Source organism: Morchella importuna (assembly GCF_003444635.1).
Source record: "Morchella importuna strain M04M26 chromosome Unknown Morimp01GS042, whole genome shotgun sequence".
NCBI classification, from domain to species: Eukaryota; Fungi; Ascomycota; class Pezizomycetes; order Pezizales; family Morchellaceae; genus Morchella; species Morchella importuna.
The window spans coordinates 227,792-251,759 of NW_025763439.1; the positions used below are offsets into that span (position 1 = coordinate 227,792).

The window sequence follows — 23,968 nt, forward strand, 5'->3', positions numbered from 1 at the left end:
TTTAGCGGAAGGGATCTTCAAAATGAACATGTGGTCTTGGCAACCTGGTGTGTGGCGTTCTGAGGTCACAACCAAGACTCAAGAGTTGAACGAAGCGAGGATGATGTATTAGACGTCTAGGTGGTCTAATCTAGTTATATCGTTCTAGATAGCGAGTTAAATGGTGTTCTCGTTCTACATTATGACAGAGCCGCTCAAACCGCCGAATAATGAAACCTGGACATGGACCCTAACCCTGAAATGAAGTTCTTTGTGTTCTCGGCAGAGAAATAGAACTTCATAATTCCAAGTGACAATTCCAATATAGCATAAAACGAAACACCCCGAGCGAATGAAAACATCATCATGGTGACCCCAGCCTTAACGGTCATCTTGACCAAAACCCCAAGCTTACCAAGGCTCTTGCAAGAATTATAAGTTTTATATTTAGATATATGGGTAGAAATCGCTCTGCCATTATACTATAGCTATCTCGTTCTTATGAGGATAAATTTCAAAAGCCTACTGTGGTTGAAAAGGTTTGGTGATCTACGCGGTTTTGAAAAGATCCTTAAAAGGTAATATCAGCACCACGCACGCGCCACAGCGTCCGGCGATACATCACACATCAACATCTAAACAGCTCACTGACTGATTCATAAAAGCCAATGTATTGATTACACTATATATCCATAGCCACGAGGATAGTGCATCAGTCAGGGGCTCAGCGCTAGAGACTTTGCCTGAGGTAAGTTTAGGGGAGGAACAATAGAGAGTCGAGATTCACCTAACTCTAAAGGGTGATCGTGGTGGCTCGCCTGGGAGGTGGATATTTCAAATCAGTACCCTTTCTGTGCTTTCCAGTTTTTTTTGGCGCCCTGCGGAACTAGAAAGGAGAGGCGGAAAAGCAAACGAACCATAGATTGCATGCAGCGATTGATCTTTACCCACCCCCCCAAACCTGATATTCTCAGTTTTTCGCAAATGAAAAGTGAAGTGAGATCTATCATATTCATGGTCGATAAGTACTTACTGCCCCTTTCAGATTACGGGATGAGATCGTGTTACACGCAATTAGTTGATTATAAGTTATGGGTTAGTACAATTAGGGACGGGTACGAACCTGGCCCAGAGCTTGAGCCGACTCGGATCCCGGAACCAAAGCATGGAGATGTTCGAAGATTGCAACTAAAGTCGACCTCACACGATAAAGTATACCTGAATTTAGACCTCGCAGTAAGTTGGGATAAACAATAACTATTACGATCACCGATGGAGGACACAGGATCATATAGATCACCCGGCAATAATACTTTTATACCGACAGTGCGTAATGATGTTCCAGGCTCGATCCTTCTTTAGTTAGCCAGGAGCCTCGGCTAAACAGCAAGAAATCTCAATCCGCGCCCGAGTAGTACCCGTCACTATTTAGAATCATTCCATCAAGGAAGCTGAACGTTTGGCGAAGCAACGGGACCACATTCGCTGCACAGATATATAAAATATTTTTTTTAATAAGCCCATTTCGTGTGGGTTAGGGTTAATGCTCCCGCTCAAATAGCCCTAACCCTGAGAACATACCTCACCTGGTTACATACGCGCTAACTACGACTGGGTCCGTGTAGCCTGGAAGAGGAAATTGCGCTTTCTCCCGCTTTTTTGAGGACTCCCCCATAATATTTCTTCTACGCCTCGTGTCCTGCAGCGCTGGGCTCGAAGGACACCCTGGCAGAGCCCGAAATACTCATGCTTCTGGAGTGTATCGGTGGGCTTTGCTTTCTGTGTCTATGAAGGAATGCCTACGAGGGGTGGCCGGGTAAGTGGTACACCACGTATCAGCTCCGACGACACACCGTGTGTTCTGGCGGTGGCCATGCATGTGCATTGTACCACAGATGACAGTTGCCTTCTCCGGCGAGGGCAGACCCGCAACTTTCTATCCGCCGTTGACAACCCTCTTACCCTTACGACTCTAGCTGACTAGATCTGGATGAAAAGCGGTGGCAATGCCGTCTTAGGCACCTAGGTCAGTCACCCCAGCGAGATCCGGATAAGCTTGGGCGCGCCTGCAGAGGTTCGCGTTCCACCGCGACTTCCGGCATGGTGGATTTCATGCATAAACACGTGGACCCAGAAAGCAGCCTCTTAAGGTACACCCTGTGCAATGCAGTCTTACTAACCCGACTTGAGCTTATCGCATATTCAGTGTACTGGAATCGATGCATCTTTAACGTATACAAGAACTCTACCAGCTGGAATCATCAAGATTGAAACACCACTATGCAAGGCATCTAACAGAGGGAAAACATTTTTTTGTTGATCAAGGGGTTGGATTTGTGTTCTTATTAATAGATATATCACGTCCGGGCTGTGATGGTGTCTACTATTACACTCCCGGGGTGGCCGGTGACCTAAGTCTTCTGGAGTTTTCGTTCATGAGTTTCATCGGCTTGAGAGCCGCACAGGGGGACCATTACCGGCAAAGAGCGCGTAGCATGCTTGGATGCCATCTGTTGGTAGTTGGTACCCATCTTGCTGTTCGAACGCTTCGAGGACCCCCCATCCGTGGCAGATTCTACATCTACTCAAACACTACCCGATACTAAATCACTGGCGGATACTTAATAACGGGACGGAATCATCCATCTGCCTTGTGCCTCTGTTCACTTCGTCGGTTGAGTCTCTACATCTACCCCCCCCCCCGTCCGGATGGCAGTAGCGTTCAACGGAAGGTACCAAATCGAACGCCACCATGTCAATGAATCCGTTCCCTAGGTATAGTTTCTTCAGCAATCGTTCCTTGGGCAGCAGCGCAGATACGGAGAGCGGGAGAATCATGGGTTATCACTCGATAATCCCAAACAGTGAATCAACGGCGTCTCTGCGTCTCTAGTACATCTACTAAACATAACTGACGATCTCCAATAGTGCGAGTCTGCGGTATATCCCTCGAGTACCTCTCTCTGCGGAGTTTCATACGATATGGGGTTTATCCGGCGGCTTGAAACGAGCGTCAAATAGGACTATATTTCCCGACGGTGGGCTTGCAGGTTGATGAAGAGTAGGCGAACACGCGCTAAGAATGGCCGGGAAGGTTGGAGGCGAGAGCATGAGGAATGTATTTGTCGCGGCTTTGGGGCGCCTATACATTTTTTATCTTTTATGGGCTAGTATCGTGGCTAGGTGAGTTGCGCATGCATGAGTGGAGGTTGCTATCCCCGACCACCGTGAGGAGTACTCCCTTTCTATATTTCAGCCCCACGATAGGTGCCATGACCTCACTTATTAGTTGTAGTCCTATCACACGAGAAAAGCCGATTGAAAGAAATCGCCCCAGTGCCACTGAACCGGCCACGTTGTGCCGAGAGCAACGACACAACCCCGTAAACTCTCCTAGGGAAAGTCCCACTGTTAATGGTTCACTACCCACCCCAGATACTACCTCCATTCTGCTTTCTATTGTTTGCCAGCGTTATTCACGAGCCGAGTGATGTCGTATGACGCACCTCGGGATTCCGGGGGGAGCTGCCAGTTACTTTCTTATTCGAGAAGAACAGTAAGCACTTATACAGACAAGAGCGACATATTTAACCTCCTATTTCGCGGTGGAGGTTGTGCTGCCATATGTTATACTCCGTTCATCAAGACATGGATTTTGTCGAGTGGGCGCCCTATCGAGTGGCCTGGGGTTGAGGGAATCAGGCGTGCAAAGATACATTTAGCGAAGTTGGGGGACTAAATTATTTACTTGAGGTTCCAACACTTTCTCCTCTTTGCTTGCTGCTTCAGCCGTGCGGGGGTGCTGACTACGTGAACGAGATAGGATGCACGCACTCTTAACGGTGGCCGGCGGTATCCAGAAGTGGAACAAGCGTCGCTGCAAGGTGAACTCCAAAGCCAATGAGTAGAGTTATTCCTAACCGCTGTGCTGCATTCCTGCCGCAATTCACTTTTGACGGGATATAAATGGATATAATACTATTCCACTTTCCTCAACCTTGCCCAGTTCCAATTGCTAATAACTTCACAGCTGGGATAGATCTCAGCAATCTGTAAAGAAAAACTAAACTTCGTCACTAGTGCTTGACCTTTTCTTTACCGATTTCTTTTAACCTCTTTCGCCAAAAAGCTATTTGCCACCGGCTTCCCGCAATTTCCCGATACCTTTAGGAGTGGGAGCACCATATGTACCTAGCAGTGCTGGAAAGTGATGAAAGGTTGTGGCGCGTGGCACAGGATAAGGCGGAACATGTTGCTAAAGGGGTACGAATAAGGAAGATGTGTCTGGTAAACGAGAGGGAACATAAGGTAAACACACTAATACATCTTCTGTTTCGTTTTGGTAAACACAAGTTTTGATCGATCATTCTCAACAGTCCTGTTCAGAACTACGGGAAGCAGCCAGCAACGTTTGCCTAGCAACGCAAAAAAGTACTCATGATTTCAATTTTTAACAATAATTGAGCGGGGTGAACAACCAGTGATGTGCATGATATATACAGGAGTCTTTACAATAGAGTCTGCATTCTTTCAGGTGATAGATTTGGAATTTTGAGCCTACAAAAGGGAAACTTGTGGCAAGGGACTATAAGAAAGGGAAAGTGATCCGTATTGTTATCAACCCTTACTATAAATATAATCTCCATCTTCTAAATAACAACAAACCCGCTCCACATTCGTTCGCTACTCGTGTGACTTGGATGTTGAGAAATATGGACTATTTGATTGTTGCGTCACTTGCCGGCACCCCAGGGTAGATGTATGTATGTTCCTAAAACACTAGATGGAAAGTTCCCATACCTGTGCCACACAAAAGAAACGAAAGGAACTCAAGGAAACCAGTGGAAGTCCACCATCTTTCCTCTCCTTCCCCCAAGTGTCCTCTATAACTTGACACACACCTGATCCTTCAATATCATCCTCGCAACCACCACAAACCCACCCAACGCCGGTGCCACAGCCATTAGCGAGCAAAACACATAAACACAAACCCTCCTCCACCCCAGATTCCAAATATACTCCAAATCGGCAGCGGACGGATACCGATACGCAATCGGGAACGCAAACTTGACGCGCCAGCTCTCTGCACCGCACGACAGGTATCTCCTCAGGAATCGCGGGACGTTGACAGCTAACGTCCGCTCCGGGAGCTGGAAACGGGTGCGCCCGCTGCGGCTGAGCGACCCTGTGAAGTGGTCGCCGAAGAGACAGATGAGCTGGCCGATGATGAGCTGGCTGAGGGTGAAGAGGCGCTCTGTGGTGGTGCTCTGGGCTGCGTGGAAGGAGGTCATGGCGTAAATCGTGACGTAGGGGAGGATGAATGATATGGTCGATGTGGTAAGGACGAGGAGGGTCTGCTTTATCGCTAGGGTCTGGGCCAGCACCGTTAGAGATACATGGATGTTGGGCGAAGGAACGATGGTCACGACGTATATACCTTATGGTACTTCAACCACGACCGCACGCCGTCCTCCGTGAGGGAATAGACCCGCCCAACCGCGCCAGCCGTCTTCGACTCCGCATCAACCATCCACGGTTCCCGCACCCCGCCGCCGCCTCCTTGCCCAGTAGACACCCCACCTACTGCCGCCAGCTCTACGCAGGATTCTCCACCCTCCCCCTCCGGTCCCGAAACACCCGCCGATGTCCACGGCGATTTCCGCTCGCGCACACCAGCAGCATGCTCGTAGTCCCTCTCGCCGCGGTAGTGCACAAGGAACATTGCATTGTATCCCGGCTGACAAAGTGACGCCGTAAGATTCAGGAGGGACATCAAGATGTACGGGATAACCGTCAGCGCGTACGATGCGTAGCCGAACCGCTGCAGTTGTCCTTTGTAGGCGTCGTAGAGCTCGTAGGAGCCGTAGCCGATCTGGAGCATTGCGATTGCGGACTTCATGATGTTTGAGTTACTAGCGACAGCGGTCCTGTATCGAACTGCACCGTCGGTTGTTCTGGCGGTGCTTTCGCTTTCCTCCAGCAAGAAGGGCTCGACGGGGGCATATCGGGGGACAAGAACTAGCTCATATTGACCTGCCGTTTCGTGGGCCTCCGGAACGCGGGCCGAACTCGGGGTGGTGCTTCTTCCCGGGGCTGCCATCCGACCAACGTGTTCGAGGACCGGAAACGTACCATGCACGGTTGTCATCGCCGGCGAGATCGGCTCCCTATTATATCCACAGTAAGCATGTCCCCCCCCCCCCCCCCCAAACGCCACACCAGAAAGCCGGATCATAATCAACTTACCCTCTCCTCAGCCTCGCCGGCACCAGAAAACACAGCGCTCTCGCCTTCGCGGCCCTCTCCAGGTCGTTGCGACACCTCGCAATGCTCTGGCAGATGACGTAGCTCGAGTACTGGACACTCGAGAACGGGAGGAAGACCGCCAGCGCGCTGTGGAACAGGCTCGCGATGGGGCCCGCGCCGGGCTCGCTGATGACGGTGAAGGCGTGCAGGATGTAGTTGAGCAGGAAGAACTTGCAGACGTCGAGCCCGGTTGTGGGGCGGCAGTAGAGGTCGCCCTTTTCCCCTTGGATTGGGGTTGGGTTGTCCGACATCGTGCTTGGGGAAGGGTGTGTAATCTGGAGTGGGGTCGGGGAGCGCGGCGGCGGCGGTGGGGTCGTACTTATTGAGAGCAGATCTCTGATAGCGTGTGGGATTCAGAGGAGCGTGCTGCATAGGTTGGCAATCTGATGGCGATAGGGTGACGCATAGTGAGGCTGATACCTATATTGGTTGTTGGATATTGCAGATCGTTACCCTTTCGTCAGCCGCAGGTGCACAACCCAGTAACACGACCGTGATAATAATAGAAAATTCGCATTTCTGGCATTATGGTGACTGCTTGGAAATCAATGCAAATAAACAGCTACTCACTCGACAATGGACATTATTCTCCAGGAGCTGATATTCTTTTTTCTCCGCTCGCCTACGTTCTGGCGGCCGTGGATCCTTAGTATATGTGAGTGTTTTGATGTCGTCGTCTTTAGACCTATTGCGTCTCGTCCCCTGTTCTGTAAGTGAAAAGAGGAAGGAGGAGGACCCTGGAATTTTTATATCCCAGAGAACGAACACCTAATCTGCTTACTGTAGAAGTGACCACAGCGGAAACTCACAGAAGCCCTAACCCTGAGTAGCTACCACACACGCAATTAAGGTGGATTGATTGCGGACGTCTCCGTTCCGCGAAACATCAGAGTTGGAAGAGAGCAGACATCCAAGCTGCAGTGGGCGGGACGGCATCACCCCCACGGCTGTGGGGTTTTGGCCTTGCGGAGTCTCAACTAACGTCCGGAAAGGTGAAGAAGGAATTAAACCGCCTACGCCATTGCCCCTCTTGAGAATGAGGTCGGCTGTGTCTCACGAGGTTTAGGATATAAAGAAAGTGGCCATATATGGAGTCTTAGGTATCTCGGCGGCCTACGCCAGCGGAAGTCGCATGAGAGCGAGACGTGTGCAGCGCAGTCGGCATGAAGCCGTATTCGGTCACTACCTCCGGTCTCCGCATCTCATCCACTAACACTACCCATTAATGAATCCGGCGGGTATCCCACACAAGGGACACTTGCGACGATCCGGAGAGTTTATAGGTGGCAAGTTCGATCTCGGATCGTCTGGAAAATGCTGGAACGGCTGCAGGGCCGGGTGCTTGATAGCCATTGAGGCGCCGTGAACATTCTGCCGGCAACGTACTGCTGCAAAAAAGAAAAAGGTGTTCTTTAGTTGGAGAGATAGGGTTTTATTGCCCGTGAGTGGTGTAAGATGACTGGGGTGTTGTTTGTCGGAACGTTCTGGGGTGGGTTGCGACTTGCAGGAGGTGCAAGGAGTTATCGTTTGATCGAGTAATCTGCTGGAGACACTGCGATAAGCTTTCGAAATCTATTATTTTAATTGAATTGATACCTACCAATAGATCTAATATGGCTCCTGTATCAGCCATGAACTGGCTCAATGAAAATCAATCGATTAATCATTAAATGGTCTTATGATTTCAAAGTATCAATGTTATTTTTTCTATTGTACTTTGATAGTTACAGCAACCACCTAGAGAATTCCGATATCACCTCTATGCATGGTATCAGTGGGGATTGAAGGCCCAGAGACATTATAGAACCGAAAAATCAATGAATTTGAAATTTGAAATTTAATATATACGAACAAAGTCGTGAGAAGCTAGGAATGATAGGTATGAAACAAACATAAATGAAGTCTCTAACACGGAGGCAAACTAGTAAGGGATGAGAAGGTATTCAGGCGGTGCGTAAAATAATAATGGAGCTGGAGGTTGCCGTTACAAGCACCTCACTAGCAATTAGTAAAGCCTTCCAGTGAATCCGGCTTAACACTAAACGGGCTGGAGGGTGCTGTCACCAGCACCTCTCCGGCCCGAAGATTAGTAGTTCCCAAAAGCAGGTCCTAACGCTAATCGCGTTGGAGGGTGCCGTCACCAGCACCTCACCACCCCGACGATTAGTAAAAAGTTTCAGTTCATCGGACTGAGGGGTTTTCTGGTCTGAAAACCTCCCTAGTTCGAAGATTAGCAGATCAGATAGTTCCTAGAACTCTTCGAACCGAGGGGTTTTCTGGCCTGGAAATCTCCCTAGTTCGACGATGATTCGGTTCCTAGAACCGATCCCTATTAGCTCAGCGTTCTGAAGGGTCCCGCTACCAGACAAACTCTCTAGTCCGAAGATTAGCAAATAGGAAAGCCTGTCCCTTTGGGCACTGGTCGAGTATTTCTAGGGAGGATTGATGATGAGAGGATTCCATAGCTACTATTACTCACCATTTCACATCGTAACTGGTAATTCATGTTTATGTAATGGTTTTCGTCTGAATGTATGAGGAGTGGAAGAGGGAGAGGGAGGGAAGCCCTGTATATATACCCCTGGCATACGGAATTAGGGCTATCAGGGATTAGACCTAGAGGGCAACGAGTTCTAGGGCTAGATAAGCCTGGATGGTAGTAGATATTCCACGAGAATGTTGCGGGGGAACAAACGTTGGTAGAGAATAGAGAAAGTATGTAGGAGAAGTGAGGTAATTGATCGTGTTGATTGTTTTAACTAGGGGGAAATGCCCCGTATTTATACTAATGAAAGGTAGTACAAAAGAAATACAATTAGTCATGGACGTGTGAGTAACAGAATGACTAATAGGAAAGTGAGTCATACGCCGATGACAAATACTATAATGAAATGATGAGAATCTTCCAGAACTATGAAACGTGCCGAGCGCCTTATTTCAAGACTTCCCCTCGTGAGCCAAAGTGAATAGTAGAAGAAAATAAAACATGTTTGCCTTTATCCAATTCCTTTGTAAGTAAATCCGCCACGTTCTCGTTCGTAGAAACATATACCAGTTTAAATAATTCATCCTCGAACCGTTCCCGAACAAAATGAAAATGTACATCGATGTGTTTAGATCTTTTATGAAAGACAGGATTTTTAACTAAAGAGAGAGAGCCGTTGTTGTCGCCTCGAAGAATAAAAGAGAGATTCGGTTTTCGTTCCAGTTCGTGGATTGCATTCCTCAACCAGATCAGTTGTCGACTGGTGTCTGAGAGGGCCATGTATTCCGCTTCTGTTGTAGAAGTGGCGACAGATCGTTGCTTATAAGAGCGCCAGGAGATTAGAGCGTCCCCTAGCATGAAGCAGTGGCCGGTGAATGAGCGGCGATCGTCGATATCGGAGGCATAGCTTGCTTCGCTTTAGCCGATGAGTGCAGTTGGTTGAGTTTTGGTGTAAAAAAGTGACCAATCGAGGGTACCTTTGAGGTAACGGAGGACGCGATGGACTGCTGCTAGATGGGCCTTGGTGGGACAGGGGGAAAATTGTGAGAGCATGGTGACGGTGTAGGCGAGGTCGGGTCTAGTGCCGATTACTGCGTACATGAGTGAACCAATTATCGACTGATAGATTGTTGGGTCGTCGATTTTCTCAACTTCCGTTCCTTTTTGGAGTTGGACGTTGTTGTCGATAGATGTTGCAACAGGTCTGGATTCGTTGAAACTGTATTTGATAAGTACACGCCTGAGATAGGCTTCCTGTGAAAGGATGATGCCGGTCGCAGTGTGGATCAGGTGGATTCCGAGTGCCCAGTTGGCTGTGCCAGTTTCTGTCATTTCGAATTCAGAGTGGAGGAGGAGGCTGACGCGGTTTTTGCGTTCAGCGGACCAATAGAAGATGAGGATATCGTCCACATAGATTGCAATGACAACTTCCCCTGTTTTGTGTATGAAGACACAAGGGTGGAAGTCTGCTTTTCTGAATCCTATTTCGATTAGCGCTTTTGAGAGGCGGGCATACCATTCCCTTGATGATTGTTTGAGGCCATAGATGCATTTGATTAGTTTGCATGCTTTGCCTGGAGTAGGGTATCCTGGAGGAGATTTCATGTAGATTTCTTCCTTGAGTTCGCCGTATAGAAATGCACTGATGAAGTCCATCTGATTGCATTGGCCACCGGTTTGAAGCCAGCGAGCGATGAGTAGTCTAATGGATTCGTATCGGGTGACGGGGGCATAGGTTTGATCGAAATCTTGACCAGGTACCTGTGAGAAACATTTTGTGACTAGTCGGGCTTTGTACCGTATGGGGTTGCCATCGGGCCCGAGTTTGATTTTATATACCCATTTGCAGTCGACCAGTTTGCGGTGATCCGGTGTTTTGACCAGATTCCATGCGTTATTCCTTGCGAGTGAGTCTAGTTCAACTTTCATAGCATTCTGCCATTTTTCGGAGTCAGGACTGTTTATCGCTTGGTGGTAGTTTGTTGGTTTTGTTAGGGTAATGTCATGCTGAATGTTGTGTCCGTATCTGACCGGGGCTTTTCGTTCCCATGCAGGATTACGTCTCGGTTGATCAGTATCTGTTTCATTATCATCATGCGGGGTACGTTCAGTGGCGGGCCTCGTATAGCCGGCCCCCACTATACTTGCGTGGTATTCCGAATTAGTGTCGGAGAAATGTTACATGGTTTCGCGCATTATTTGTTGATTGATCATGTCGTCGTCACTTGGGTCGTCGTCATATGCACTATGTTGTTTTGGTGTTGACGGACGTGAGGGTGGTTCTTGTTTGATCTCGATTTGTTTTGGTTTAGGGGGTGTATCAGTTTTTGTTTTGACTTCGATTTCTTCCCTACGGATGTACCTTTAAACCTAAAATGACGAGAGAAAATTACTTTCCTTTGTGATGGTATGTAGACGCGACAGATTTTTTCAAAGTCTCCGTATCCGCAGAATTATCCCGTTATAGCCCTTGCATCCAGTTTTGTTCCTGATGGTCATGCTTCGATGGGTATGTGTATGAACATGGTTTCACCGAAGGATCGGAGGTGCCCAATAAAGTGTTTCTTGCCAGTAAGTGCTTCGTATGGTGTCATATTCGGGAGTGATTTGTGCGGAAGGCGATTCTTGACGTGTACCATGGTATTGATCGCTTCTGCCCATAGATTTTTTGGGAGGTTGTGGTTGAGCAAGGCGGATTGTGCCATTGTTGCTATAGTCCTGTTGAAGCGTACTGCTGTTCCATTTGACTCGTGAAAGTAAACTACAGTGAATTCATAGTTTATACCTTTAAAGGCAAAAAATTGTTGAAGGTCGTTGGAGATGTACTCGTCACCGTTATCGCTTCGAAACCGTTTATCCGTTTTATCCAATTGATTTTCCATGTAAGCGATATATCGTTCTGTGGCAGCTGCTGCATCTGACTTCTTTTTAAGGAAGTAGAGGTGAGCGTACCTGGAGTAATCGTCGATGAAAGTGATATAGTAACTGAAACCGCCCAGAGAAGGAGTCGAAAATTTGCCGCTCAGATCTGAGTGTATTATTTCCAGTGATTGTTTGGATTGTGGTTCGGTGAGGGGAGCGAGGTGAGACTTTGTTAATGTAGCCAGTTCACATGTGTTGCATGTTTCCATTTGACCAGATGTGGGGAGAGACTTGGGGTCGGCGACCATGGTGTGAAGCCGTGAGAGTGAGGAAGCGGGGAGATGTCCGAGCCGTTGGTGCCAGTCATAGAAGCTGGTGGCGGCAGAGAGGTGTGCGCAGACTTCCTTGATTTCAAAAATGTAAAGACCAGTACTATTTGCGTTAGCGATCCCGATGATTTCCTTGCTGTTTGGCTTGTAGATGGTAAAGCCGTCTTCCGTCCCAATTGTTGTGAATCCCTTTTTAGCAATGCAAGACCAAGACATCAGGTTGGTGTTGCCTAATTCGGGGATCAAGAATACGTTCCGCAGAGTGATAAGGCCATGTGATCGGTTGATGGCAACGTTGCCAATTCCGGTTATCTGGAGTTTGCGACCTCCTCCTACAGTAACTGTTCCAGTGTGGGGAGTCGGGTCGGTTACCACCGTTCCGGTCATGTGGTTGGTTGCACCAGGATCGAAGATGCATGCCTTGTTATCGGGGTTGGAAGGTCCTGCAATAAAGCCAAGGTAGTCTTCCATGGTTATGTTCGAGGTGTTATCTGAGAAGTTCGTGAGGTCGAAGTCAACCGGCATTGTGAATACATCGGTTTCTTCGAGTGCAGGGAGATCAGAAAGATCGGGGATCCAAGAGAGGTCAAGTTTTGTGTGAAATACAGTACCAGATACGACGTTAAGGTTGCCAGATGCAACGGACTTCTCTTTGTCTCTGAAAGCTTTGAGTTTCCGGCAGTTTTTGTGCGTGTGGCCTTTTGCATATTCTCCATTCTTGGTGCACCAGGTGCATGTGACGTCCCGATTTCCTGTTTCGTTGTTACGTGGCCTCCTGACTCTCTTGTTGTTTCCGTGTCCTGGGTTTCCTCACCTGATTGTGTAGGCTTCTCCAGCCGCCTGTCCATTGTTGTTGCACCGTGAGTCCAGATCCAACAGCTTTTCATAAACGTCATCAAAGGTGACATTGCGCTTGGTTTGCAGGTTGTCAACGACAGATTCGAGGGATTCGTGCCGGAGCGAGAGGAGTAGGAAGGATGCCTTTGCTTCTGAAACAGATGCGAGTTGGTGAAGGTGGTAACCAAGTGGGTCTTTGGTCTTGTCCGTAGAGTTACTGGTTCTAGTGAGGAGAGATGACCAAAGAGTTTTGAACTGGGTTAGATGTTCCTTGATACCCTTGTCGGGTGTGGACTGTAGTGTGACGACATTGGCGAGGAGCGAATGGAGGGATGCGACGGTTTTCGGATCGAATCTGTCCTCAAGTTGAGTCCAGAGATGGTGAGCAGTGTCGGCCGGTGTCAGCGTGAGAATAACTTCGAATTCGATGTTAGATTGGAGGAATACGACCGCAAGGTTATCCTTTTTGTCCCAATTGCTGATTTCCTCGGCATTGTCGGAGGTTTCTTCTTCGTCTTCATCAGCCTCAGCAGCGCTTCCTGATGCTTGTTGTGCCGTGGTAGGTACAGTAGTGGTGGTTGTCAACACGGGACGCTTGCTCGAACCATTGACCAAGTTCCACAGATCATGAACTTTCAACATGCGGGTAGCAAGGTCCCTCCATACAGTGTAATGGCCTTGACCATCCAGCTTGCATGGGAGTGCGGGAATTTTGATGCTCCTCTCAGACATGATTGAAAGTGAAACGGGAAAGTGTACTTTGTGGTAAAAATGGTGAAGAGTGTATAAACGTGAGTAGTCTCCGGGCTCATAACCCAGAGAAAGTATGTAGGAGAAGTGAAGTAATTGATCGTGTTTATTTACTTAACAAGGGGAAAATGCCCCGTATTTATACTAATGAAAGGTAGTACAAAAGAAATACAATGAGTCATGGACGTGTGAGTAATAGAATGACTAATAGGAAAGTGAGTCATACGCCGATGACAAATACTATAATGAAATGATGAGAATCTTCCAGAACTATGAAACGTGCCGAGCGCTTTATTTCAAGTGAGAAGTCCATACAATGTTCGAAACCCACGGCTGGAGAGGCCTAGAACCCAGCAAACATCACTGTGGAATCATCTAGTGCCTCGCAAACATTAGCAGAGACACTTGTAGAACCCATTCACTAAACCTGCACTCGAAAGGTCTAGAAGCTGGCAAGGATTATCAGAGCCTTCTAGAAGCTAAGCAGCATTGTCTCGAAATGCCTAGAGCACAGCAAAGATTCCTCGATAGGGTTCTATTCATTACGAACTATTGGCTGGGATCACCCCTAATATAGCAAACCTTTTCTAGAAAAGCGTAGCTAGTTGTAAACATTTCTGAGGCACCTTATAGGGTGTCGCAAACAATGTCAGGTAGGCATCTAGAGCGGGAGAAGCTGCGAATTGAATGCCATACAACATAATCCCCTCGGCTAGAAAGTCGTAGAGCCTAGATCATTTGGGCTAGAGAAGCCTAGAGCGTAGCATACAACGATATAGAATCTTCTAGATCGTTACATACATCGAAATAATTCTGTAGAACCGTACAAACATTGCTATGAAACATAGTAGAGCGTAGCAAACATTACGACAGAATGTTCTAGTGCTAAACAAACGTTACCGAGGACCATGTGGTGAGTAGTAACTATCTCATATGCGTAGGGTGTAACATAATTAAGCGCAAGGTGTACGACAAGGTTGATTGAGTACGACTCTACTAGGAGTAGAAATGCATCAATTTTGACGTTTCGCATCCAAAACGTTGCGAGATACTCATTATTTGATGCAATAACCGACCTACTTTGTGTTAAAGGCATCACTGTCTCATTACCGACGAGTTTACTAATGCCCTTTCCGTGTTCAATCCAATAAAATACGACTTTACTGACTGTTTCCGGGGTTTCCTGTTTTCCGTCGGAAAATCAATGTTTTCCAATGAAGCCCCCCTCTAGATCCAAGGATAGTTTAGTGGGGTCGTCAAATCGTATCTGACAAAAATTGGCGTGTAACAGTTGGGGAATACAGTTTCATTTTGGTAGATCCGTTGTTTGGCATATACAAGCAGGTAATTCTTGCTTAATGCTCCTGGTATGATAATATGGTGCTCGGTGATGATCCGTTTCATTGCCGATGGCCTTCATTAATCATGTGAAGTATCACCGGTGGCAAAAACTAATCCCCCCATGTGTATACGCTCAAAATATGTGACAGAAGTGTGACAGGTAAAGGCATCAGTAAAGTCATCTGTAAAGTCGTCTGCAAAGTCGTCTGATTTCCCTTAAAACGACTTTCTCTCTACCAAAATATTGACATTAACCACGTAAATCAAAGCTCGAAAAACGACTTTACCGACGACTTTACTGAATATTCTAGGTACACACCCCCACCCCCCTAGAGAGAGAGGGGAGTTGAACCACGTGCAAGGTCAGAGAAATGTGTAAAAGCCACTTAGTCAGCCACTGGTGGATGATGTATGTGTTCTTCGTAAGAGCATCCTATCCGCCAGGAAGTATCGCTCGGACACCCTATCCATCAGGTACCTGTATTATCGGAATGCACTTAATGCATCACCCCCCCCCCCAAAAGGTAATTCCTACCCTGTTCAGCAGTGGCCAGTAATGTTTACAGACTGGATCACTACCACTACGGACAAACCACAAGCTGAAGGGTAAGGTGTACGCAAGGCCATATATCGATAAAGTTCTGAACCTTTTTTAAATTACCATAATATCTCAAGGTCCCACTTTCTGTAAATATCCTGCAATTGCGGTCATAAAGCCAGGCTCATTAAACCTATTCAGGAGTGCCGATTAGAAAGCTGGATATAGATGGATGGGTGGAGAGGGATCTCACAAGTGCGACACAATCTTGAAGCCCATACCCATATAACAGTTTCCTGGCGGATAGGGCACCCGGCCCGTGTGTCCTTGTAGATAGGACGACTTACAGGTCAGACAGAACATAACGGAAGGATAATATGGGTATGTCGTATGGACTTAGGCGGTGGTATTCAGAGATAACACCCAAAAAGCTCGACCCTTTTAGCTTAAGTAGTGGAAAAAGCTGGAGCCAGCTTGACTCGTGATGGCAGCTGCTCGTGGCTGTTCGAGCTTTGGCTCGAGTTGAGGACCCGGGTAAACTCGTTTCATCGACCTCACTAGTCAAGGGAGCGACAGGAAGCTAAAAGACCGCCCTCTACCACTACGTTACCCCACAGGGGAGAGGGGGTGCATAACAGGGAGGAGCATGAATCACTGAAACCAATTTCTGCTTTCTAGTCCATTATTGATGTCCCGAGTTTGACAAGCCGAGGTGTTTGATAGCCCGAGATGGGAGAACCCCGTGCACTTTGGCAGTTCAAATACCTCCAGAGAGTACGAAGCGTGGTTCCGAGGGCCCGGAACGTCCTAGATTGTAGCCAAGTAAAACCCGATAGTCTCGAAGGCTCTAGGTACTGAGCATGAGGTGGGGAATCTTGGATTGCGAAACACCACGAGGGGAAGGTAGGGCGCAAGGGTGCCAAAGCGGGATCTGTCGCCTTGAAGCACAGGAAACGCAGAACCCGAAATTCATCACAGAGATGCTTACGGGGATCCCTCGTGGGATTGGACGCCCAGCCAACGTCCTTCGCATCAAGGGGTACCGCCGACGATGTACTCTGGGCAATCTTTGGTCGCCGCTGGCGTTCGTGTTGAGGGCCGGCACTCTCTCAAATCCAACACACTACCTGTTTGAATTATCAATTTACCAACCAACCAACCAACCAGCCAATCAATCAATCAATCAATAAACAGACAGCTCACCTATTCTGAGTCATATCATGTTTTTCCATTACCACACCGTCCTATCATCTCCCAAAACATATCTTTTGATTCACGTATGATTTTTACCACTAATCAACCAATTATCAGCCCATCCTATATCTTTACCAGCTCGTGCGCACTGATAAAATCATACAGTAGTACTCGGTGCTCCGAACCATGTACCGTCAACCGCCGCGCATCATCACTTAGTATCTCACGCTGCTTCATCCCTCGGCCAGGCTTTAAGGTCACAGACTATCAGCCGGCTACTCATCACATCGGTGGCGAGAGTCTATGCTCCGCCCCTCGTTTCTCCTTGAAGGAGCTCATGCTACTGCGGTCCTCGCGCAGCCAACGGGTAGTGATGGCCTCAAGACAAGGTCTATGGAACCAACCCCGGCCCGACGAGGGAGATACCAAGCCAAACATCACAAAGCAACGGATACCAACATCGACTGAGAATCATTTACTTACCTGTAGTGAGTGAATTATGTAAATCGAGTGAAATACATGTGGTGGGGTAAGATCTCCTACCAAACGGGGCCTAGGCTGTGGTCGGTCCTGCCCGGAAGATTGGCGGTAGGAGGTTGTAGCTCCCTGCCGTGCATGACGTAATCCTTACACACCCCAAAGTCATGCGATCTTGAACGATAGACGGCTTAAGATACTTGCTGACAGGTGCACAATCATGCAACGATTACAACACCTTCACCCGTGATCTCAGGAGATTGTGATGTTCCAATCAACAGTTCATTCATGCACACCAATATTATACACGCTTTTTAACCTCCTTTCGCAATTTTTGGTTTACCGGCAACGCTGCACACATGCACACACACGCACACACAAACAGAAGCCAGATGACGGTTTCCTACTACTACAACAACTACTACTACCACCACCCACAGCACATCCCGCCACCTACTACGGTGCAAAGACCCCCGTATCAAAAACCCCAAAAACTACATCTTGCATGCATGGCCCCACACCCGCCACTCCCTTTCCCGGTGGCATCGGTGCCCCTCCCTCTCAAACTGCCAAATACGTAATCGTACAATTCCGCGCCTTGGGGGCAGGTACAGTCAACACACTCCTCCCCGGTGCGTTCGGCAGCTGTGTGCCGACCTCGAGCGCCAAACTCCCCGAGACTAGGGGACCGGTCCATACCCCTAGCGGTCCAGCAGCACTATCACCACCATGAGCAAGATTCCATCCGCACCAAAAAAAGAGGGAACGCAAAGAAGAGGCAGAGGGGAAATATATACCCAAGTATCTGCGTAAATCCGTCAACACTGAGCGGGGACCCCGGAGCGCCAACGGGGCCCAGCGTGGCGGTGGCGCCGACGGTAACGCCGAAGAGGAGCGGGTTCAAGCCGGCGAGGACGGTGACGGTTGTGGCGTCGGTACTGGGGACCAGGGCTAAGGTACAGCTGGGCCCCACCAACGCGGGGACGAACGCGAGGAAGTTGGCCACAGCGCAGAGAACAAAGCCGTCTAGGGCGATGGTTACGATGCCGATGCCGAGAACCATGGTGGTGGAGGTGGGGTGATGATGGTGGTCGCGATGAAGGTGGTTGTGCAGGATGGGGTTTGGAGTGTGCGGTGGGGAAGTCGAATGTAGAGATGGAGAGAGAGTTAGATGACCTCAGGGAATGGGGGCGAGAGCACTGTTTTATACGTACCTTGGACGCTTTGGACGTTCAACTACATAACAGCCTTCCTCCCTCTCTTCCACCACCTACTAGCTATCAGAACCATGGACACGACCTGCCACTGCGATAACAGCCTGCGATCAACATCAATGTCATTTCCGAGCTGATTACAAAGGTAGTATCTACGAGAACGGAGAGGTGTAAACATCGGTTACCGCAACCTATATCGCGGCGAGCGCGATAATGCCTTAAACGCACCTATCCCTACAACTTCACTGTGTGTGGTACGAAAGACTATTGTATACCGCAACTCCTGCATTAAGTTGAAGGTCACCCAGCGTTGGAACGGTTGTTTCTCACGACTATTTACTAGTTTCACCGTTTTACCATATGACCTCAGGAGGTGGATATGGAGCATTGGTAACTGCCCATCAAGATATCTGACAGCTGGACCCCTCACCGAAATAGGAATGACCACCGCGCTCCATACATTCTCAACCTCGCATGTACGGGCATATAGTCGAATAACCGTTCTCATCGGTGGTTATGCCTCCCACTTAGTGTGGTTCACGAGCCCGCTCAAGAGTCTGGACGAGCAAGGGGAAAGGACCAAGTCTGCTCATGAAAACGACTGCTCGTCTCGATTCGACTTGTAAATCCTAAGGTACTCGAGCTTTGCAGTGCCCTCAAATTGGCCCTTAAGGTGATTCCAGAATCTAGATATGATTATTGGAAATCATTCCGTTAGGGTTGGGCCTCCTTAATACAAGATTCTCTAAATTCAGTGCCGATGATATAGTTGGCAAAACATCACCCAAGACGCTCGGGCTCTCATATGGGGTAGCGCTAAAGGCTCGGGCCAACTTGACTAGTGAGGGCTCAACCCGCCGTTCCTCCCCCTCCGATCCCTTCTCCCTGCTGTAGTTCTAGCTGAGGTGCAGGCGGTGACAGAAAGCCTTTAGGTCTCTCTACCGGCCGCCAAGGCGCCAAGACAAGCATACGACTACACTTCTCTATCTCTCCATCACCACAACAAACACAAAGACTTACTTGCCCCATGTCCAGGGCGACCCCCGCTATACCACGGCAATAAGTCAACTAACCCTCCCCAACCAAGTTCAGGAAGAGGGCCATATCTGGAACATAACTCAGAATGACAACCCTTCCCTAGTTTTGGGTACGAGTCTGTTAGAGCCCGAGTTGGCTCGGATCGTGCAAACGAGGGCTTGGGATGTTCGAGCTGGTGGGTATGGCTCGAGCTTGAGCTCAAGCTCCAATTAAAGAAAAATGTTCCTCTCGAGATAAGTTTCACTTTCAGGACGAATTCAAGGGGTTTATTTTGTTAGATTTTCCAATTTTGCCATTACTTATAGTCAAAAACGCTCGAGCCTAAGCTCGGGCCTCCCTAAGACTAGTGCGAGTTGACCCCCGCTCGTAAGGAGAGCTTGAGGTGTTTGAGCCCAAAGCCCGAGTTCAAAGCTCGAGCCCGGTTGGCCCGTGCCTGTTCTGATCTGTTACCAAGACGTGGATTTGGCCAAGTGCGCGCACAATTCCTCAAGATTGGTGGATAGGGCGATCCTTTCAAAAGGCCTATATTATGATGAATAGGGCGCTCTATTAAACACGCTCGCTTATTAGCTCTATTCCAGTCTTCAACTATAGAAATATGGAGGTTCTGAACCCTATCATGCAGCGCCTATCACTTCAGCTGTCGAGAAGATCCTGACCCACCAAAAAAAAGATATATTTGGTGTGGATTTAGTTACTGTTACTGTTACTGCTACTGTTACAGTCATGGGAGGCAGGGAGGGTGGGATTATATAGATTTCTCTCTATCTGAACCCATTGACACATCCACTGGAAGGAAATATTATACAGTGTAAAGAATATGTCCGGAAGTGCGACTTGATCATTTGGTCAACAATCCATCAAGATGCCCATTTGGCTAAGAGGTCGCCCCATCCATCATCTTGCTTGATACGGCGCACACTTGGCCAAATGTACGTCTTGGCCAACGGATCAGCACAACATCCTCCCCTATTATGAACTAATCTGAATAGAGAATTCTATTCAGATACCTGGCATTGTCCCCCAGTGCTATTTGGCTATTTACTGTTGTGAGAATTGCGATATCCTTCACTAAATTAGTCAGTGTGGAGTAGTTCTGTCGGGCAAGTTTGCGAACGCCTCCTGTTTTTGTTTTGTTTTTGGCACAATAGTATGCTCGCTGGTGGAGATGTTAGTTGTGATGAGTAGAATCCAGATAGTATTTATTGCAGGTTTCCACAAGTAAGTGTACACCGGTCATTGACATGGCAACGCCGTCCGAGCTATCAATATGGATGGTCATTAGAGCAACCAACGGGCCTCTAAATGTAGGAGAATACTTCGATAGTAAAATTTAATGTACGTTAATTCTTGGTATACCATCCTTCAGTATCAATTACTGCCTGAACCCCATGAACCATGGATTCTGCCAAGGACTCAAAGACCTCAGGTTTTAATAATTCCCAACAATGTTCGATAGCATTCCCCGATCCCCCCTTCTACATCTCAAACTTGTGCTTCATAGAGCATAGGAAACAGCTTATACCATCAATACTTTATTAGAGCCCGAATATGTTCGATAGGTTTGAGACCTGGAGAGTAAGGGGGTATAGATTGAAGTGAAATACCCTCCCCCTGGAGCTACCTGTGAAGTGGTAAATCTATTTTTACATTATCAATAATAAGATAGATCTCCCCTCCTTCATTTTCTCTTTTAATTTCTTTACAGATATTTAGAAAATATGCATCAATAACAGTGATGAAATTTCTGGAAGTAACCACTCCTCCACGTGACTCTGGATTAGAATATACAGATTAGATCAACTTTATTTCTACCCAATAAAATAGCCAGTTATCATTAGACTGACTTTGCGTTCACTAATCCTTGTAGGACCCCCCACATTGTCCTTCAACCACTTGTCTCGAGGGCATCGGAAAATACATTTTCGTTGTTTCTCTCCCCCTTCTCCATTGTGACATAATCCCCCTATATACACCTATTCTTCCAAATTAATTTGGAACCATACTGCTGCTCCAATGAACTATCTAGTTTAGACTGACAACTTGATTGTATAGGTCAGTTTTCTCTCCCTTCTGTTACTCTTTTAAGTTTGTTTCAAGTATATGACATCGAATAGTCGTGAAGGACAACTAATGGCTTCGGAGATCGGAAACAACTAGGGAACACATTTGAAATTATTCAAATCCCCATATGGCTCAGCAAACCCGAAGCCAGAATTGTGAAAACCCACTCATCAATGATAATTGCACTGCTTGGGCAATATACTAAGGAAACCTAGGGCCTCCGATACCTCAGACTTTTCACCAGACAATACAAAATTGACAATTTTCTCCCTGCCAACCCAGACACCCAATGTTCCAAATGCCTAGAATACGGACACTGACCAAAACGGTGCTCACACCCTTCTCTAAGCCGAGATGACCTAGCTATCTACCACATACCGACACTTCAGACGGGTGCGGGAGCCTTGAGCTCGGTGCTATCTTCCCACCTGTCCGACTTCTTCACCCCCGCCCACTCCGCCACCATGGCCCTATGCACCACCGTACCCCAACACCCAGCTGCTGTATCGTATCATACCCCATCATCGGGACCTTCACTACGCCCACCCGTCACCGCCGTCACCGCCGTTGCCGCCGCCTACCGCACTACCCCCCAGCCCCGCATCTACGCTCCCCCAAGCCCGCCCTCGAAATGCCTGTCACCGCAGCCGCATCCTATCCCGCCACGCGCCGTCCTTCGACCTTCATTTCATAGCCAAGCCGTCGCTGGTTCACGCACGGTAGAGTAATCTTGGAGTGTCCGGTGGGTACGGACTGGCGGGCGGGCGCGCGGGGTGGAGTAGCTGGGTTTGTGCCGCTCTGGAGTCTATTACAGGCAGGGGTGACGGGGGGAATGGATAGCAACTGGGCTGGTTGGCAGTCATGGTGCGTGTGGGGCGTGGAGAGAGGTGGGTCTTTTGGAGTGGTTAGATGTGGCCGGAGGTGGGGCCGGAGGTGGGGCGGATGAGAGAAGGGGTGGTATGCACTCCGCTGTCTAGAGGTATAAGATGACCTCCGGCGGCGGTAACGGATGTGCTCTGTGTGCGCTCTGTGTGTGTTTTGTGGTACGCGTAGCAGAACGGGCGGTAACAACGGAGATAACTTTCTGATTCTGATGGATAGAGGTTGTGGGGTTTGGGGGTGCTGTGTAGCTCCTTGAGCTGTAGGGATAGGGTCGGCATATAGCTGCGGGTTGCCACTTTCTGTTTGCACGTGCGTTACGTGTGAGGGGATTGGGGTCGTAAGGATATTGCTTTGCTGGTTACTCCACTGATAAATTCACATACACCTTTTTCCTTCTCTCGTTTCGTTTTCCCGCATTGGCGGGGCATTTGGGCACCAGTGATACCACCTCTGGAGGACACCCAAGCGTTCACCAAAAGAACCCCAAAACACCCACGCCCGAGGTCCTTTTGAAACTAATCATGTGCTACGTTCTGCCAGCTGCGGATATCATCAATTCCGCGGTCGGGAAAGCTGTGCGTTTTTGATGGAACTCGGTCGCCGGGATCTATACTTTCATATTTGCAAATTGACAATTCTTAACTGTCTTTGCTGGCACCTTTTAGTGGTACTTGTCCGTGGGATATTTGAAACACGCTACCGAAGCCAGCACAGAAAAACTACCGCAAGACCTGCGAAATGGCTTCATCCCAGATTTTGGGGAGGGAATGAATGGGGAACACAGGAAGGGGATACGCTGGGGTGCCTGTGATGAGACGGAAGGGGCTTTACAGGGAGTGGTTGGTGATGGGGGGTTCTGTATATATTCACATCCGGGAGCGGTTCCTAAACTTGCCTATCAGTGCCGAATCAGTCCGTCAAATAGCGTCCTGATATGTGGAATTCCGTAACTATTTTCATAATTATTCGACATGATGGGTAATTATAGAAGTATAGGCCGCAGAAATCGGTGGCCGCGGTGGTTCCAAGTCCAATATAAACCCACACAAAAACAACTCGACCCGGCAACCCCAAGCGAAGGGCTGCGCGCAATTAATGAATTAAACAAAAAAAAAGGAAAAAAAGGAAACAAGAAAATCCGACAATATAGCTCCATGACCGGACCGAAATACAAAGTCAACATATACATCAATCAAATCAACACACCCCCACCACAGAAAGAAACCGATCCCTCACTGAACCCCACAATACCTGTTCGGCGCAAAGCACCCACCAGTAATGTGCTGAGTATATTATTATATTTAGTAATGTTCTGATAACACTCAGCTCAGTAATGTACTTGGATTGGATTCCTTTACGTACCACATCAGCAATGTACACCCCATTGACACGGTGGTGCACTGGAGCTGCATCCGCATTGAACCAAGAATGCAATACCCGCAAAGTGGCTGAAACTAGTAGAACAGGGTCAAACCCAGGCAAAATATAACATGACTCAAAGAGGATCTGAACCTGATTCTTAGATCATGATACTTGGCTATATCCGACCCGCCATACAACACTTATCATACATACGCCCTTAATGCGTGCTACAGATCCAGCACACAAGGACAGAAACACATCACATACCTACGTCTTCTGAGGCATTGTGAACCCTCAAGGCTTGGAAAAT

At 48.2% G+C, this 23,968-nt stretch overlaps 2 protein-coding genes across 2 annotated transcripts; one reads left to right on the forward strand and one right to left on the reverse strand.

Moving 5' to 3' along the window:
• Window positions 1-4,628: 4,628 nt before the first annotated feature.
• LAJ45_10145 (uncharacterized protein) lies at window positions 4,629-6,536 on the reverse strand (the record flags this gene model as incomplete). The annotated part of the gene is made up of 5 exons (XM_046119676.1): window positions 4,629-4,696; window positions 4,780-4,862; window positions 4,918-5,351; window positions 5,417-6,146; window positions 6,226-6,536. The coding sequence occupies 5 exons, from the start codon at window positions 6,534-6,536 to the stop codon at window positions 4,629-4,631; spliced, it is 1,626 nt and encodes a 541-aa protein (XP_045967126.1).
• A 15,342-nt stretch (window positions 6,537-21,878) lies between these two features.
• On the forward strand, window positions 21,879-22,142 carry LAJ45_10147 (uncharacterized protein; the record flags this gene model as incomplete). The annotated part of the gene is made up of 1 exon (XM_046119677.1): window positions 21,879-22,142. The coding sequence occupies one exon, from the start codon at window positions 21,879-21,881 to the stop codon at window positions 22,140-22,142; it is 264 nt and encodes an 87-aa protein (XP_045967127.1).
• Window positions 22,143-23,968: the final 1,826 nt, after the last annotated feature.